The sequence below is a fragment of the Stenella coeruleoalba genome (genome assembly GCF_951394435.1).
Source record: "Stenella coeruleoalba genome assembly, chromosome: 17".
Classification (NCBI taxonomy): domain Eukaryota; kingdom Metazoa; phylum Chordata; class Mammalia; order Artiodactyla; family Delphinidae; genus Stenella; species Stenella coeruleoalba.
In genome coordinates, this window is record NC_137163.1 from 67,024,405 (window position 1) to 67,043,022 (window position 18,618).

The following is an 18,618-nucleotide window of genomic DNA, read 5'->3' on the forward strand; positions in this document are numbered from 1 at the left end:
GAGCCACCAAACCAATAAACAAATCACCCAATGAATACAAGTGCTAAAAACTATACTAAAAAAAACAACAAAAAAACGGACAGACGGAACCCTAGGAGAAATGGTAAAATCAAACCTATACAGACAAAATCACAAAAAGAAGCATACACATACACACTCACAAAAAGAGAAAAAGGAAAAAAGAAAAAAAATATATATATATAAAGGAAGACAGCAACCAAATCAATAAACAAATCTGCCAATGATAATTAGCTCTAAATACTAAACTAAGATAAACATAAAACCAGAAACAAATTAGATGCAGAAAGCAAACCCGAAGTCCACAGTTGCTCCCAAAGTCCACCACCTGAATTTTGGTATGATTCGTTGTCTATTCAGGTATTCCACAGATGCAGGTACATCAAGTTGACTGTGGAAGTTTAATCTGCTGCTCCTGAGGCTGCTGGGAGAGATTTCCCTTTCTCTTCTTTGCTTGCACAGCTCCTGGGGTTCAGCTTTGGATTTGGCCCCACCTCTGCATGTAGGTCACCTTCTGGTGTTTGTTCTTGGCCCAGACAAGATGGGGTTAAAGGAGCAGCTGATTAGGGGGGAGGGAGGGGCATGGAGTGCGGGGCGGGCCTGCGACGGCAGAGGCCGGCGTGACGTTGCAGCAGCCTGAGGCGCTCCGTGTGTTCTCCCGGGGAAGTTTTCCCTGGATCACGGGACCCTGGCAGTGGCGGGCTGCACAAGCTCCCAGGAGGGGAGGTGTGGAGAGTGACCTGTGCTCGCACACAGGCTTCTTGGTGGCGGCAGCAGCAGCCTTAGCGTCTCATGCCTGTCTCTGGGGTCTGTGCTGATAGCCGCGGCTCACGCCCGTGTCTGGAGCTCCTTTAAGCAGCGCTCTTAATCCTCTCTCCTCACGCACCAGGAAACAAAGAGGGAAGGAAAAGTCTCTTGCCTCTTCGGCAGCTCCAGACCTTTTTCCCGGACTCCCTCCCAGCCAGCCGTGGTGCACTAACCCCCTGCAGGCTGTGTTCTCGCCGCCAACCCCAGTCCTCTCCCTGGGGTCTTCCCTCCAAAGCCCGAGCCTCAGCTCCCAGCCCCGCCCGCCCCGGCGGGTGAGCAGACAAGCCTCTCGGGCTGGTGAGTGCCGGTCGGCACCGATCCTCTGTGCGGGAATCTCTCCGCTTTGCCCTCCGCACCCTTGTTGCTGTGCTCTCCTCCACGGCTCTGAAGCTTTCCCCCTCCACCACCCGCAGTCTCCGCCCGCGAAGGGGCTTCTAGTGTGTGGAAACCTTTCCTCCTTCACAGCCCCTTCCCACTGATGCAGGTCCCGTCCCTATTCTTTTGTCTCTGTTTTTTCTTTTGTCTTTTGCCCTACCCAGGTATGTGGGGAGTTTCTTGCCTTTTGGGAAGTCTGAGGTCTTCTGCCTGCGTTCAGTAGGTGTTCTGGAGGAGTTGTTCCACATGTAGATGTATTTCTGATGTATTTGTGGGGAGGAAGGTGATCTCCACGTCTTACTCCTCCGCCATCTTGAAGGTTCCCTCCAGTGGTATTTTTAAAATATTATGTGGATACAAAACTGGACACTACCCACAGTCCTCCAGTTTCTGACTTCTGCCTCAGATAACAGCTCAGCCCTGGCTTAAAAAGTCTAATTCTCACAGTCCTAAAAGCCTTACTTGTAACTAGAAGAGGTGAGCCAGCAACACAAATTGATGTTTGACAACTAACTGCAGAAAACTCTGATAACTACATCAGTGCATCACAGAGGCAGTCCACTCTAAATAGTACTGGGAGACAGTTCTCCATGAATCTCTCACGTGTCTGCATATCTTATGAGCAGAGACACTGACAGCCTTTCTTTCCAACCATCTGTTTGGGGATGTACAAGCAAACAGCCTTGGAAGACAGCTATGGGGTCTCTCTCTAGAGCAGTGCTAACTTCATATAAAATATTCAGGTTTCCTAAACTCAGTGTTCCTTTCATATACTGTAACCTGCTGTCCTCTGTGTGTCATCCCATGAGATCTGTGGCTCAGGGAACCAATGAAAATGCCAATACTCTGACAGTCGTTACTGTCATGAGTAGTAAGTCCTTGGTCGCTGACCCAGGAGTTTCGTGTCTTTTGCCAGCATCATAAAACAGTATTAGGTTGCAAATAGAGTAAATTTTCAGGTTCCTCATAGTTTTTGACAACTGATCTTAGTTTTTCTTCCACTCTAAACTCTGGCTACAGCAGCTGCTCTAAACTCAACAGCCTAGTGTCTTCCACCATACTTCTCCCATTGATTTCCCTGAATCAATCTTGCTTTTGAAAGTACAGTATTGCTTTATTCTCCATCAAGGCAATCATGAACTCAAAGCATTTCGGACACCTAAACCTCTTTGTAGCTCATCATTTCTATCTATTTTAGGCTTCCTTCTTCAACTTCACACAATAGCTTGGTGTTTAGCAAAACAATAAAACGACTAAGCAGGCAGACTGTCAAGCTATATTGCTTGGGTTTGAAACTGTGTTTTGCCACTCACTAGCTGTGTACTTGGGTAACATAGAAAGAATACAATAAATGTAACTGATTATTATTCAGTTGAATATTCAAAACTTTCAGTAGGAGTTTACCTTAAATGCAGGTGGCCTGTAATTTATAATCTAACTTATCACTGGGAAACTAAATGTAAATAATTTAGGGCTATGAATGGGTTTGGCCCTTTGCCAATTCAAGTCCTCAATACTTCATTAAAACATACCGTTTGCATAGGATTTCCTTTCAAAAAGAAAACACCTCATATCCCAGTCTTCTACCAATAATATGAAGGACCAAGGACCAAGCACCAACCCCTCTCCAGTCAAACTGTAAATGTACAAATATACTACAAAGTTCCTTTAAACTGCCAAACAACTCTTCCATAGATGACCTTGCACACTCACGATGCCTAAATATCACATAAATGTTAGACGGTTTGGTCACAGCCCTCATCGAAAAATCAATCCACGCAAATATTACTTGTCTGAAGCAACGTTTCCATTGGTGTTTTCACTGTGCTATGCCATTTCCCTTAATGGTCTCAAATAATATCCCCTGATTTTCTATTTATTTTTATTTCTATTTCTTTTTATTCTTCTAAGCCTATGACAATTAAAATTAAAATTCCAAAGGGGTAAAGGCAAGGAAAAGCTACAAAAATCTGATTTGATTTTCCTACACTTCCCCCCCACCCAGTTCCAAGCCACTAATCCCCTCTCAAACTGTACAATAGAACAGCAGCGACATAAAGAAAAGGAGATAAAACTGGCCAGCCAGTGCATTGTTCTTGCTAATCTGCGCCATTTACATAAGGGTTAGAAGGCTTGTTTTATCGTTTAAACAGGCTTAAAAGCCTCTTTGCAAATGAGATTTTGTTCCTACAAAAGAATGAATTCTAGCTATTTGGTGAGTTTCTGCTAGACCAGCACTGGGAGCTGACTTGGCAGTAACTTAAGCTACTTCTTTGGCCACATACAGTGTATGCAAGGATTGCTTTCAGCTGCCAAAACTGAAAGGCATCAAGCTGATTAAATTCTTTCCAGGACGTGAATAGGATGTGGGGCATGTTAAGAGGCCAATAATATCAGATCTAAAATTGTACCTGGGCAAACTGGCCTTTATGCAGGTGCTTTAGAGTGGCTTTGAACTTTCAGAGCCCCTTGAATCTTCTTTTGAAAAGGAACAGAAGGGCAGACAGCAAATGAAATTCAGAGACAGAAAGTCTTAAAATAGTCTCCGGCTGTGAAGTAAAGACAATCTAAACTCTTTGATTCATTGTCGGTCTGAGTGGCATTGGGCACAGGGATAAACTGTACAACTAACTCCCTTGTCAATGTCAGCACAGAAGAGTACACGCATTGCATCAAAAGCTTAGATTTAAAAAATTCAACATCATGTTTATACAAAGATATACCTATTATTTGCTTTACCTGGCACACCTTGAACAGATGTTCAGTGTGACTTTGGCCTGAGGTTCAGCAGAGTGAGTAGCTCGACCTTGGTTAAATTTGTTCCCAGAAGGTACCAGGGTAGTTACTCCCTCCATTCTTAAATCATCAAGATCCTCTGTAACAACATAAACAATTGCAGAGAAAAAAATTAACTCTAATAGAATGAAGAAGAAAAGTCCAGGTTTTCAGATATCTCCCAGTAGTTCGTTAGCAAAACATTACATTTCCACTTTGCAAAAATCTTCCCTCATGCATCAATTCGTTTTCCAATTATTTCTAGATGTAGTTGGAGAAAATTATATGAGAAGATTTACAGGAGCAAAATGGTGAGAGATGAATCTGTCTGCACGATGGGCAGACCGTACATGACTGTGGGACGTGGATCCACAACTTCTGCTGTGACCACCCACATAATCTCTACAGCAATTGGCCCCAAATGGTCAGGAGTTAGTCAGTGACTGCCCCCTTCCAACTAAGAACAATCCAGAGGAAGACAAATTATGCTCCCAAACCAATTACACAAGGTCATTCATTTCTAATGTGCCTGCCTTGAGCCTCCCCATCCAACACCCTCCAATCAGAATATACCTGAAGCCTTCTCTTTTTCCATTCTAAACCGTTCCTTTTTGTCTGCACCTTGGGAGGACAGTAGTATACCGGGAGAGTCACACCCCAGGTGTTCACTGAAGCCTCCTATTTTTTCCAGGCCCTCAATCAACACTTAAAACGTCTATTTCTCTTGTAATTTAGTCCTGATACAACTTGTACATGATCTCCTGCTTTATTCAGAGGATAGGGAGTCTTGTAAAAAGGATTCTATTTACTTGCTCTCAGCCTTAGCGAAAGAGGGACATAAAGTTTCAAAAGATCAATTATAATTTTGCCAAGACATAATCCACGATTGAGGTTACTACCTATATAAGAAGGGAAATCGCTCTTTCCTGATAAGGCAGTAGACAATCCAAACATCTTAGGCCTCTCACAAAACGATCGAGAGGATTTCTAACTGTTAGAAATAGGACAACAGGCCCATAACAAAGTTGCTTATGCTAAGCCCACGTTACCAAACGGATACTTAATTTAATCACAGTTTAAGCTCTCTCAGCAACGGAATCCTAAACAATCAGGCATCACCTGGTCAGCACTAGTGAGTTAACTTGCCTGATAGACCCCTGCTGTCCCCTAAAGGAAAGTGACCTTGCCACGACCAACCTGTTGTTTGCTAGTATAGCATCCTGCATCCACTGCCTTCTGTCTATAAAAGTCTTCAGTTTTGTACAGCTCCTTGGAGCTCCTTTCTTCCTGCTAGATCGGAGGCTGCCTGATTCATGAATCATCTACTCAGCTGAACTTTGTTTCTAACAACCGAATATGGCAAACAAGTGCCAAATTTTCCTGAGATTGTGACTAGTCTAAGTCATAAACAGACCTTCTGTTATCTGAAGAAGATTAGTCAACACACTACCTCCACAGGCAACCCCAAATGAAATCCCTTCATCTACTTGCATATGAGCAATCTGGGTGTGTCCTTAGAGGTTCAACTTAAACTTTATGAGAGTCAAAAACAACTCATCACCTTGACCTGGTTGTAAACGTACAGTCCCCTTGTTGTGGGGTAGCCCCTTAAAACCCGCTGCTTCTGCTTAACTAGTTATAAGCGCCCCTCTCTTCTCATGGTTCCTCATGTCATGCGGCACAGACAGTACTACTGCCTGAGAACACACAACACTTTAGTTAATTAGCCTCCCATGAGATTCTGTTAGACTCTCCCCATCACACTACTATTCACCACTGAGACACCTTGACTTGCCCACCCTCCTCCCTGCACCAGGGGAAGGGAACCTTAACATTTTCTTAGCTCAGTTAGGAACTTGCTATACCTCATTCAGTGTTTTTAAGGACTCCCATTGAAAACTCTGACCTAATGTTATTTGTTGACAGATCATACCTCCAAACTTGAAACTGGAGCAGAACACGCTAACACCAATTTAAGCTTGCCTGTAGAATGCAGTCCTCTACCCGAGGGAAAAATCAGCCCAAAGGGCAAAGCCACTGCACTTCCTTGAGCTTGTCTACTATAGCCAAAGACCACAGAGTAAATATATATCAGGCATGTTTTTTTAGAAAAACCATGACTTTGGGATGCTTTGGAAAGAAAGGGTCATCTCTGCTGGAACCCCCATCAAAAATGGACAAGATGTTTAACACACTTTTAGATGCCCTCTTACTTCATAAAGAGGTAGCTGCTGTGAAAAAGAAATAACATGGAAGCTAAAAGAAATACTCCAGCAGATCATTTTGCCAAACAAGCAGCCTTAGCAACGGTTTTGATCCTATCTAAACTCTTAAAGGATGAATCCTTAAAGGAATTCAAAGAAACCATTATAAAATATCAATATTTAGCTCCTCATTTTGAAAAGAAAAATGGAAAAAAAAAGTGGTTCTAGCTTCACTCAGATCATCTCTGGTGCTCCCAAGACAGCTGCGTAGTGGCACTATATGGTGTCAAATAGATATTAGCTAAATTTCTCCATGAAACTACTCATCATGGTACAGATAAATTGGTTACTATCTTAAATCAACACGGCTGGGGAAACTTTAAAAAGACAGCTGAGGTCAATTTTAAGTCGCATGGACTTGTCAACAGCATAACTCTAGAGAACCTGTGAATGTGGGAAATGACCAGGAACCAAAGCTTCGAAGGCCCTTTGAACACCTCATGATGTATTTTATATAGCTTTCACTTTTCAGGAGGTTTGAATATATTTTAGTTATCGAATGTCTATATAATTTCAGAGTGAGTTTAAACATCTCTTTGCCAAAAAGCTATAATCTTTACAGTTGCTAAAAAGCTGGTCGATTTTGTGATTCCAATCTTGGGAATATAAACTTTCATATCAAGTGACCAAGACACACACTTCACAAGAAATATTATAAAAAAAAAAAAAAAAGCTCTGTAAAGTATTACCCTTTACTCAGAAACCACACTGCTCTTATCACCTACAAACTTCTGAAAGGTGAAAAGAATCAATGACATCTTGAAATGAAATTAACAAAACTTTCAGAAGTCCTTGAGCTCCCTTGGTCAAAGGTACTCCCACCCATCCTTATGCCAATATGGTCCACTCCTAGAGAACACATTCTTTATTTCCCTGTGAACTAGTTACTGGAAGGCCCAAGTGCATCAGGATTTTACCTACAATTCTATACTCTGCCCTGATGCATGTAGACATCGCAAAATGTTGCAAGAGACCCACGGACTACACTCAGTCCTATCACTGACAGGTTAATGTTGCATTCAAACATCTTAAACAGCCTCTTCATGACATTCAACTATAAGATTTCATCTGCTGGGAGATACAACAGAGAAAAGTTGCTCTTGAACCTCACTGGCAGGGATTCTATCAGATATTGTTAACAACAAATACAGAAGGAAAGCTCCCTGGAGTGAATCCTTGGGCTCACATTTCATAACTAAAGAAACAATCCAGAACCAACAAAATTGGAAGCCTGCTCTAATAGGGGACCTCAAAATGAAGATTCTATAGAAGCAGCTCATCTTCAAAGTAGACAGATGACCCAAGATCCTCAGAACAACCTGATGACCTCAGATAGTGGACAGCTTCTGCACAAGATAGTGGACCAAAACCCTTGCCTAATTACTATTTTGTTTTTTATCTGCTTATTTACATTCTTCTAATTTCTATAGACCCCTGGTTATCACTCACCCATAATGGCCCTTCTCCTTTTATTCCCTTCTTACTAAAATTGTTAGATCAGAGCATAATTATTCTAACACCAATCTTAGATTTCCCAAATAGTACCCTTCAAGCTTACTGATTGCTGGATATGCCATTCCTCACCAGACCTCCATGGTAAAAACCTAGGGCTATTTCCAGTCTCAACAAATGAGATCAAAGAGAATTACAGCCAATGGCATTTCACTTGCACTTATGTGGACAAATGACCTTAAACAAGGTCATTTGCTACTTTCCTAGCAATGCCCTCTCACAGAAAAAGAAAAAATTATTACGATCTATCAATTAGACCCTAGGTAATTCTAAATTTGAATTCAGAATTTCCTAAAATGATGGGCCAATTACTTAGTATCTGGAAGAGACTAATATAGATACAAATGTGCAAACAGGCTAATGTAAGGTCTTGGTTTCAACTTCATGCCATGAATAATTTCTTTTTTCCTGGATATCCATGTATTCCTACCAGATACTACTTCCTCTGCAACCAGGATGGCTAGTTTTGCTTGTCTCAAATTAATATTGCATGCACTTTAGAAACAGTATTCCAAAACTTATCTGCGCACAGACACCTTAATTCTAAAGTCATGAAAGCAGGAAATTCAGATGTGCGCTCCAAAATGAGGTTACCCTCAATTATTTAGGCACTTTACCTGGGGATGTTACTGATTCATTGTTTATGCAAACAATCAAAGCAGTGCTTCCAATAATAAGAATCATACAAACAAAAGGCTATGAGACATAGATCATTTTAATTCTGGCAGAAGTTAAAAATAATATCACCTCTACCTTAGACGGAATACAGATCAGTCTCAATTCCTTGGCAAGAGCAGTGATGGACAATCTAGATTTCCTGTTCACTAGTCACGACAGTACCTGTGCAATTGCTAACAGTTCTTGCTATACTTGGCTCAATGAAACAGGTAAGGTAGAAAAGGCTACCTATCACCTGAAGGAAAAAGCTACTTGGCTCACCAAGGCTGATCTTTATGACTTGTGGGATTGTTCTCTTAGCCTTGGTTGGATAATTTGGGTTCTTGGTTCTGAAACATCTTAAACACGCTTTTCATTACTCTTGTTTTTGTCATAGTGGTCATGATGCCCGTCCACTGAACTCTATCCAGAGTCTTATATGCTTTTATGCAGCCCCTCTCTCATCAGATATCACCATTTTAATACAACACCAAAAAGATTAAGAAGCTCTTGTGATAAAACTGACTATGGAGACAAGTCGACAAGCATGAAGCAGTGAAGATCTGAATCTTGAGTCTTGTCTTTCGGCCAACTTCCTGCCAGGGAGAGAATGACTAAAAGAGAAGAGTGAGAGACTGAACGTACAAAAAGACAATGGAAAGATCATATATGACATTAGAACAGAGACCCACAACCTCTGATGGAAACGATCAGTGAAGCCAAATCACAACATCTGCAGCAGTTGGCCCAAAGCACTCAGGACCTGGTTCATAGAGGCCACGTCCCCTCCTTTGGCCCAACTCAGAACCAAGCAGAGAAAGCCAAATATGCTCCCCAAGCTAAATGCATATCTCCACAAATGGCCAACTTCAAATATCTAAAGGTCTGTCACACGGAAGGGATATCAGAGTTCCCAAAGTCAGCAACATTAAGGAGAGACTCTAGCCAACTAGAAATTTCTTTGAAGCAAGCAGTAATACTTGTTTCATCAAGGAATCTCATGATTCTTAAGGTAACAGTGGTAGAGAAAGATTATGTAAAAATAACCTCATGGGAATTTTTTAAAATATACTTGTTCTATTTCGATACTTCGAGGTCAAACTCTGTAGTGACTGTTAATGGCTAGTTAAGAAGTTAGATATAACTATAAGGTAATGTGATCAGCTCTATCCCAGAAAAAAAACAAAAATAAATGTTTTGTATGTTATGGAAAACATATGAAAAATCAACTAACTGAAGTTAAAAACAAACCCATGAAACGGCCAAGTATTATCTGTCAGCACTTGACAATATTCTATTTTAATCATGTAGGTTAGTTTCAGTTTCCTAACCGAAACCTAAATGATAAAGGAATTATTAGGAAGGAATAATTAGGTAACAGTTGAGTAAAAGTATACAAGCCAGACCAGGTGGTAAAGGACTCTTGAGAGGGGTGTAGGAACTTGAAAAAGCAGAGATTTGAAGGGACATAGTATATCAGGGAAAGTTATACAGCTATATGACCATAACTTGAGATGTATAGGGATAGAAGAATGTAATACTGGAAAAGGGTTTAGTCTCAGATGATGAAGGGAGATAGAGTCATTGAATCTGTGTTTTATAGAGATCATTATAGATGTACTTATTGAAATAAACAATTTTCTAAATTTACAAAATTGCTTTTCTGATAACTAGAGATAGGAAATAAGTTTTTCTCACTTATACTATTGTAATCTCACTGTCTTAGAAGTGTGTCTAGCACAGGGTAGGCATTCACTGATATCTGCTGACTACAAGACTTTTTTTTCTGCAAATGATAGGCCTGAGCTCCCCTGAGATGTCACTCGGAGCACTTATCAGACACCTGTCTCAAGAGAAGATTTTTGTATAATTTGATAAACTTGGTTAATTAACTATTTGACAAGTTGATCTTTATGTGGAATTGGCTTTTGGAAAATTGGTTTTTGAAGGAATACATGTGTTGCACTTGCCTACAGCCATTTGGCAAAGTGAAAACCGGAAACAAGGAGTTGAGGCGGGAAGAAGCCTGTATCCTCCATAATGGATGTACCAGCTGCTGAGGGCCTGGGGTAAGGAAGTAACAGTAGCAAGAGAGAGAAATGCATCAGAAGGTAATTTCAGAGGAAGATTCAACAGGTTGTCGTGAATGATTGCATGTGAAATCCTTGCAGGTTTCTCCGTATTACCACTTTCAGGGAATATAGGAAGAGATAACATCTTTGGTTTCACACATGCTTAGATGGAGCTATCGTCAAGATATCCATATGGATATTTGGTAGGCAGTTAGAAGGGCAAGTCTGGAGTAATGGAGTGTGGAATGAAGCTATAGACCATATGGTTGAGAAAAGCTGATAGAATTATCAGCCCAGCAGTTAAAAGCAAGCAGTGACACTTCTTATGTCTAACTTTCTTTACAAGTGAAATGTGTGCATTATATGAATATTATATTTAAAAGAAGAGTACCATATTTATTCTTTTTCACAATAGAAAGCCCAAAGCAGTAATTTATTTTTAAAGGTAGCCGATAAACTTGTGATGCACCTTTTGAATCACAGGGTTACTACAGAGAAAAATGAACGAATTTATGACTAAAGACATGAGCACTTCACGCAATCCAAATAACCAAGAATTAATCAAGCAAAGAATTGTTTTCATTTAATTTAAGGAAATAACTGCTGCCTAGATGAAATAATCCCAGGACTTTCATTTCATTCAAGTGTAATCCATGAAATAATTTACAGCTGCTTGAACTAGACAATGTGGGATATGAGTGAATTTTCACATCTGTTTCTAGGAACAAAAATTAAAAGCTTTCCAAACATAAGTCCCTTCACAGTGATTCAGTGATGGGTTACACAAGAATTATACGGCAGTTTTTCCCTGTATTGCAACTGTTTGGTTGATTTACGTCGATAGAGCTGATTTGGTCAAATATTTTAAACAGATGTTATATATGCTGAGTGAATTATTAAAAAAATAAAACAAATGTTAAGAAAACATATAAGAAATGAGACAGGTTTTAATAAAATATTTATGAATACTTTTTTGTTATGTGAGACAGCTAAACTATTTCCTTAAAAAAGGGAAAGAAAGAATTGAGAGCAAAACATAATTCACTTTGCTGGGATAAATTCTGGTTGAAAGGTGGAAGAAGGATGTCAAGGCCATGCTTCTATTGCTTCTCTATTTCTACAATCATGCCTCCAATATGAGTTCGGTTTTCTTTCTCAGTATATCAGTGTAGTATGGCTTAACTAGATTCATAATTGATAAGAACAAAATGGTAGACATGAGAAATTACAGGCTGGAATTTTTTAGAATAAACTTAGTTTAAAAAATTTAAGTTAGCATTGCATTTTAAAAAGTTTGGTGGAATTTAAAAGCTGAGTTGAAGTTTCCCTTTTTAATGAGAGAGAGTAGGTTACAGAATATTTACTTTCCTTGACCACATGAGATCAATAAACAAAGAAAGTGATTTGGCCAGTGGGTTAGGGAAAATGTTTATGTAAACTTAAATGTACATTCGTTCTCTGTCTTCTAGTGTTAACTGAAAAGAGCAAAAAACTTCCTGAGATATTTTTTGTTAGCTACCAGTTCCTGTTTAATTTCTTTGACCATCAACAGCCAAATACATGATGATCACAAACATTTGTAAAAACTTATGGGCTGGAACTTGTTTGCTTAGATTGCAAATGAATCCCAAGACTTGTGTTCATTGAACCCATCATTACATAAATTGTGAAGCCTTCTCTGTTAGTCAGAAAAATTAAGACATCTGGGAGTGGTTTTCTCCTTCCATTCCGTAAGAAAATACTAGTGCTTCTAACAAATTTCAACCCAAACATTACTCAAAGTCTGATTTCTGCATCAGAGTACATCTATATTTTCCTCAATTTGCACCTACCACAAATTCAAAAGATTATATTGTATACACAAAAAAACTGACTTCCTCCTGAAACTTTTGTCACCCCCTAAAGGTTTGACAGATAGACGTTGTGAACAAGTCTCTTTATTTTAAAAATAACTGAAATTCCAGGCATGTGGACTCATTTCAGGTGGAGTTCGATAAGCAGACTGTCTGGTATGACTGAAAGCTTGGTTACAGCCCTAATTGAAGTGAGGACACCTCGCGACCAACACAGAAATCTAGAGACAGCCAGAGGAGGTGCACCAAGGACCAGACTTGAGGGGTAGGAGGGGGAGGCCACAGATGGGAGGTTGGCAGAGCTAAGTAGAGGTGTTCAGGAATAGAACTGGGAAACAGAAAGGAGGCAAACCAAGCACAGGGTTCACAGTGTAGACAAGAGCAAGGCAAGGAAGGCTGGTTAATCTAAAAGGCTGGGATTAGACAGATTATTAATATTTGTAGCATGATGGGTAAAATATTTAATTTTTTAATGAGAATCATACAAAATCTTGCAGAGCTCATCATTTTAACCACCATTTAAAAGTGTATTTAATTTTAATTCCCCTGGGACATGTCTCTGGCTAAAGCACTCGTATCATTTATCTCTCTCAATAGTGAGAAAGCATTTCTCATCCCAATGGTTTAGTTATGGGATGATTACTTACCCTATTAGGTACCATTATGTTACAGTAAGCATTATTTCAGCCATTACAGGCGATACATCACACTAACACTTATTTTTTTGTTTGTTTCTAAACGACTTATGAAGGCTATTTAATATAATTTTTATGTTCCCACAGGCTCTGTATTAAATAAATAAGGTCTTATGTTGGGAAGTTCCTATGTGCACTGTATCAATTTGTTGCTTGCTAATGAACTTTTGACCATAAACCTAATAATTACACCCTATACCATACTGGATAATATTTTCAAGCATTTTTTTTTTTTTTTTTTTGCAGTACGCGGGCCTCTCACTGTTGTGGCCTCTCCCGTTGCAGAGCACAGGCTCCGGACGCGCAGGCTCAGCGGCCATGGCTCACGGGCCCAGCCGCTCCGCGGCATGTGGGATCTTCCCGGACTGGGGCACGAACCCGTGTCCCCTGCATCAGTAGGCGGACTCCCAACCACTGCACCACCAGGGAAGCCCTGGATGATATTTTTATTCTTGATCCAGACCACAAGTATCAACTGAGTTCATTTTGATAAGTGTTTCTGCATTATTTACATAATTTGCTAACTCGAAATAAGCCCTTTGGAGAGAGTATGATCCATTCATACCCTAATTGCTATAGTCCCAATACTATACAGTTCAGTATCCATGCTCTAAACTTGTCTTTGGTAAAGGTGATTCTGCCTGAAGTCAGTTGACCTCACATACCTGACACAAACACATAAAACTAGATTGCTACGAGGTTAGTGATTAAACTCAGAATTTGTTGTTAGTTTACCTTTTTCTTGGATTTCAAGTGTAACAGGTCTTGGTGGTGAACACCTCCCGCCATCACCCTCCTTTCCTCTTTCTTCTCTTGTATTCTGAAGTTCTTTTTGCTTAAGTCTCCAGTTTTGATAGTACCCTTCCTTCACTAAAGCCTCAGCCGAGTAGACTTCCTTCACTTCAACCGTCCTCCGTTTTATTTCCTTTGTACTTGGCGACCCTCCTCTGAACTTTGCGCTTGTCGATACTGAGAGTTTCAACCCACCATGCAATATTCTCAATGAAGCAAATTTTAACCAACTAAACGCATGTTAAAAAGTAAAACTAAAATATAAAAAAGTATTTTAGTATGCTTGTCACATGTGTTGGGACCCTAAATCCAATATGGTTAGTCTAAAAAAGATGTTAAGTCTCATAACTGCCTCCTATCCTCTCTCCTTCAATCTTCCTTCATTTCTGTTTTATGTAGAGCCCTTTGGGATAAGTAAAAAAAGAATCACATTTTAGGAAAAATAAAAAAAGAAGATCGTGGCTGGTCATATGCTAAACTTGCTGCTGATGTATTTTGGGTACGGCTGCCAACTCCTTCTCCCTTGTGGTGTGCCACAGGCGAGAAGCAGTCACAGGACATACCTTTCCCATCACCGAGATACGAGCCACATGCCACAAGATGTTGCCACCCTGTCTGACACATTGTAAATCCACTTTCCATTCTGTGATGCTTTCTTGGAATTCACATGCTGTTCTCATCCCTTACACTTCAAGCCACAAAACGTTGCCACCACACATTAAATTCTACAAGATTATTTTCATCTTGTTCCATTTTCTTGGACAGTTGCCTCCATGGAACTGTTCTTTAATAGCATGTCATGCAGGATGATACCACCTAAGAACCTCATCTCACTTCCTACATTATATAAATTTTTGAGTTTCCTAAAGAAGAGTATTTGGTGATAAGAAAAAAAAAACATAAAAATCTAAAAGTGAATGAACTGACTATGCAATATACTCCCTATAGCAACCCTAGCCTCTTCCTGTGCCATGAACAATCTAAGATCATTAATATCTTCAGGTCTCTGCACTTGCTGTGTTTTCTCCCTCGGGTGCCCTTGCCCCAGATATGACCATACTGCCTTTCTCTCCCTTCATTCAAGTCTCTGCTCAAATACTGCCTTATAAGAGGGATTTCCTTGACTACTCTGTCTAAGAGAGCATCTTCTATTATTCTTTATCCTTGTTATCTCTGTTTATCTTCAGAACAACTGTTACATCCTGGAATTATTACATTTTTAATTTATTTGTTCATCATTTGATTCCTCACTAACGAATTCTCAACATGGCAGAGACTATCTCTGAATGACTATTCAGACTATATAGTCTGAGTGACTATTCAGTCACTCATTCATTCAATGTATACATTGAATGAATGAGTGGCTGAATCATCCAACACCATGATATCCATGTCACTGTTACTCCATTTTATTAATAAGGTATTTTACAGATAAAGTCCCTCAGGAAGTGTGAAGGACTTCCCCAGAGCACACAGTATTAATTGGAACAGACAGCAATTGAAGTCTGATTGGTCTGGCTTTAGAGGTGAGGGTCACCTTTTATGTATACACACAAATACCTGTAACAAATGATTTCTCAAATTAGTAGCTACATAAATTATTATTAACACAGGACTATTTGCCTTCCATGTTTCAGCAGACTTACACTGAGTTAACTCCATGTATAAGATACTATTCTCCAATGCCAAATTTTAGAGGAAAACCATCATTTGTTGAGTCCCTATTACACTTTAAGTACCCTTTTAGGTGCTTTGAGACGTCACACTTCATTTTGCTCCACAAAACAACCCTCTAAGGCAGTGGTTCTCAATCATGGGTGATTTATTCCTCCCTCCAGTACAAGCAGACACAGGACACCACCTGAAGACATTTTTGGTTGTCATAACTTAAAGGAGGGTGGGGGGTTGATGCCACTGGAACCTAGTAGGTACAGAACAGTCCTTCACAACAAAGAATTATCCAGCCCCAAATGGCAATAGTGCTGGGGGAACTTCAAGATGGCGGACGAGTAAGACATGGAGATCACCTTCTTCCACAAAAATACATCAAAAATACATCTACATGTGGAATAACTCCTACAAAACACCTACTGAACACTGGCAAAAGACCTCAGACTTCCCAAAAGGCAAGAAACTCCCCATGTATGTGGGTAGGGCAAAACAAAAAAGAAAAAACAGAGACAAAAGAATAGGGATGGGACCAGCCCCTCTGGGAGGGAGCTGTGAAGGAGGAAAAGTTCCCACACACCCGGAAGCCCCTTCTCTGGTGGAGACTGGGCGGGGGGCAGGGGGGGAGGCTTTGGAGCCACGGAGGAGAGCGCAGCAACAGGGCTGCAGAGGGCAAAGTGGAGATATTCCCACACAGAGGATCAGTGCCGACCAGCACTCACCAGCCCGAGAGGCTTGTCTGCTCCCCCACCGGGGCGGGCGGGGGCTGGGAGCTGAGGCTTGGGCTTTGGAGGGAAGACCCCAGGGAGAGGACTGGGGTTGGCTGTGTGAACACAGCCTGAAGGGGGCTAGTGCACCACAGCTAGCCGGGAGGGAGTCCGGGAAAAACTCTAGACCTGCCGAAGAGGCCGGAGACCATTGTTTCGGGGTGCACAAGGAGAGGGGATTCAGAGCGCCGCCTAAACGAGCTCCAGAGATGGGCGTGAGCCGTGGATATCAGCACGGACACAAGAGACGGGCATGAGACGCTAAGGCTGCTGCTGCCGCCACCAAGAAGCCTGTGTGCGAGCACAGGTCACTCTCCACACCCCCCCCTTCCGGGGAGCCTGTGCAGCCCGCCACTGCCAGGGTCCCGTGACCCAGGGACAAGTTCCCCAGGAGAACGCACGGTGCGCCTCAGGCTGGTGCAATGTCATGTTGGCATCTGCTGCCACAGGCTCGTCCCACGTTCCATACCCCTCTCTCCCCCCACCCCCGCCTGAGTGAGCCAGAGCCCCAGAATCAGAGGCTCCTTTATCTCCATCCTGTCTCAGCGGGAACAGACGCCCTCAGGCGACCTACACGCAGAGGCGGGACCAAATCCAAAGCTGAGCCCCGGGAGCTGTGCGAACAAGGAAGAGAAAGGGAAATCTCTCCCAGCAGCCTCAGAAGCAGCGGATTAAACCTCCACAGTCAACTTGATGTACCTGCATCTGTGGAACACCAGAATAGACAACAAATCATACCAAATTCAGGTGGTGGCTTTTGGGAGCAACTACAGACTTGGGGTTTGCTTTCTGCATCTAATTTGTTTCTGGTTTTCTGTTTATCTTAGTTTAGTATTTACAGCTTATTATCATTGGCAGATTTGTTTATTGATTTGGTTGCTGTCTTTTTAATTTTGTATATATATATATATTTTTCCTTTTTCTCTTTTTGTGAGTGTGTATGTGTATGCTTCTTTTTGCGATTGTGTCTGTATAGGTTTGCTTTTACCATTTGTCCTAGGGTTCTGTCTGTCAGTTTTCGGGTTTTTTTTTTAAGTTTTTAGCACTTGTTATTAGTGGTGGTTTTGTGTTTTGGTTTGGTTGCTCTCTTCTCTTTTTCTTTCATTTGTTTTTTTTTACTTTTTAATTTTAATAATTTTTTTACAATAACTTTCTTTTCTTTCTTTCTTTCTTTCTTTTTCTCACATTTCTTCGGAGTCATGTGGCTGACAGGGTCTTGGTGCTCCAGCCAGGTGTCAGGCCTGAGCCTCTGAGGTGGGAGAGCCGAGTTCAGGACGTTGCTCCACCAGAGACCTCCCAGCCCCACATAATATCAAACAGCGAAAGACCCCCCCAGAGATCTCCATCTCAATGCTAAGACCAAGCTCCACTCGACGACCAGCAAGCTACAGTGCTGGACACCCTATGCTAAACAACTAGCAAGACAGGAACACAAGACCACCCATTAGCAGAGAGGCTGCCTAAAATCACAGTAAGTTCACACACATCCCAAAACACACCACTGGACTCGGTCCTGCCCACCAGAAAGAAAAGATCCAGCTTCATCCACCAGAAAACAGGCACCAGTCCCCTCCACCAGGAATCCTACATCACCCACTAAAACAATCTTACCCACTGGGGGCAGACACCAAAAACAACGGGGACTATCAACCTGCAGCCTGCAAAAAGGAGACCCCAAACACAGTAAGTTAAGCAAAATGAAAAGACAGAGAAATACATAACAGATGAAGGAGCAAGGTAAAATCCACCAGACCAAACAAATGAAGAGGAAATAGGCAGTCTACTTGAAAAAGAATTCAGAGTAATGAGAGTAAAATGATGCAAAACCTTGGAAATAGAATGGAGGAAATACAAGAAACATTTAACAAGGATCTAGAGGAACTAAAGAGCAAACAAACAATGATGAACAACACAATAAATGAAATTAAAAATTCTCTAGAAGGAATCAGTAGCAGAATAACTGGGGCAGAAGAACAGATAAGTGACCTGGAAGATAAAATAGTGGAAATAACTACTGCAGAGAAGAATAAAGAAAAAAGAATGAGAAGAATTGAGGACAGTTTCAGAGACCTCTGGGACAACATTAAATGCACCAACATTTGAATTACAGAGGTTCGAGAAGAAGAGAAAAAAAAAGGGACTGAGAAAATAGTTGAAGAGATTATAGTTGAAACTTACCTAATATGGGAAAGGAAATAGTCAATCAAGTCCAGAAAGCACAGAGAGTCCCATACAGGAAAAATCCAAGGAGAAACATGCCAAGACACATAATAATCAAATTATCAAAAATCAAATACAAAGAAAAATATTAAAAGCAGCAAGGGAAAAGCAACAAATACATACAAGGGAATCCCCATAAGGTT

At 41.0% G+C, this 18,618-nt stretch overlaps 1 protein-coding gene across 1 annotated transcript in view; it reads right to left on the reverse strand.

Annotated features, from left to right (window-relative positions):
- LOC307176407 (uncharacterized protein C8orf34 homolog) overlaps positions 1 to 18,618 on the reverse strand; it is a 333,767-nt gene that overhangs the window by 144,474 nt on the left and 170,675 nt on the right. Inside the window, 1 exon segment of the mRNA XM_079902445.1 lies at positions 3,940 to 4,075. Within this exon segment, the coding sequence (XP_079758571.1) occupies positions 3,940 to 4,075 (136 nt within the window).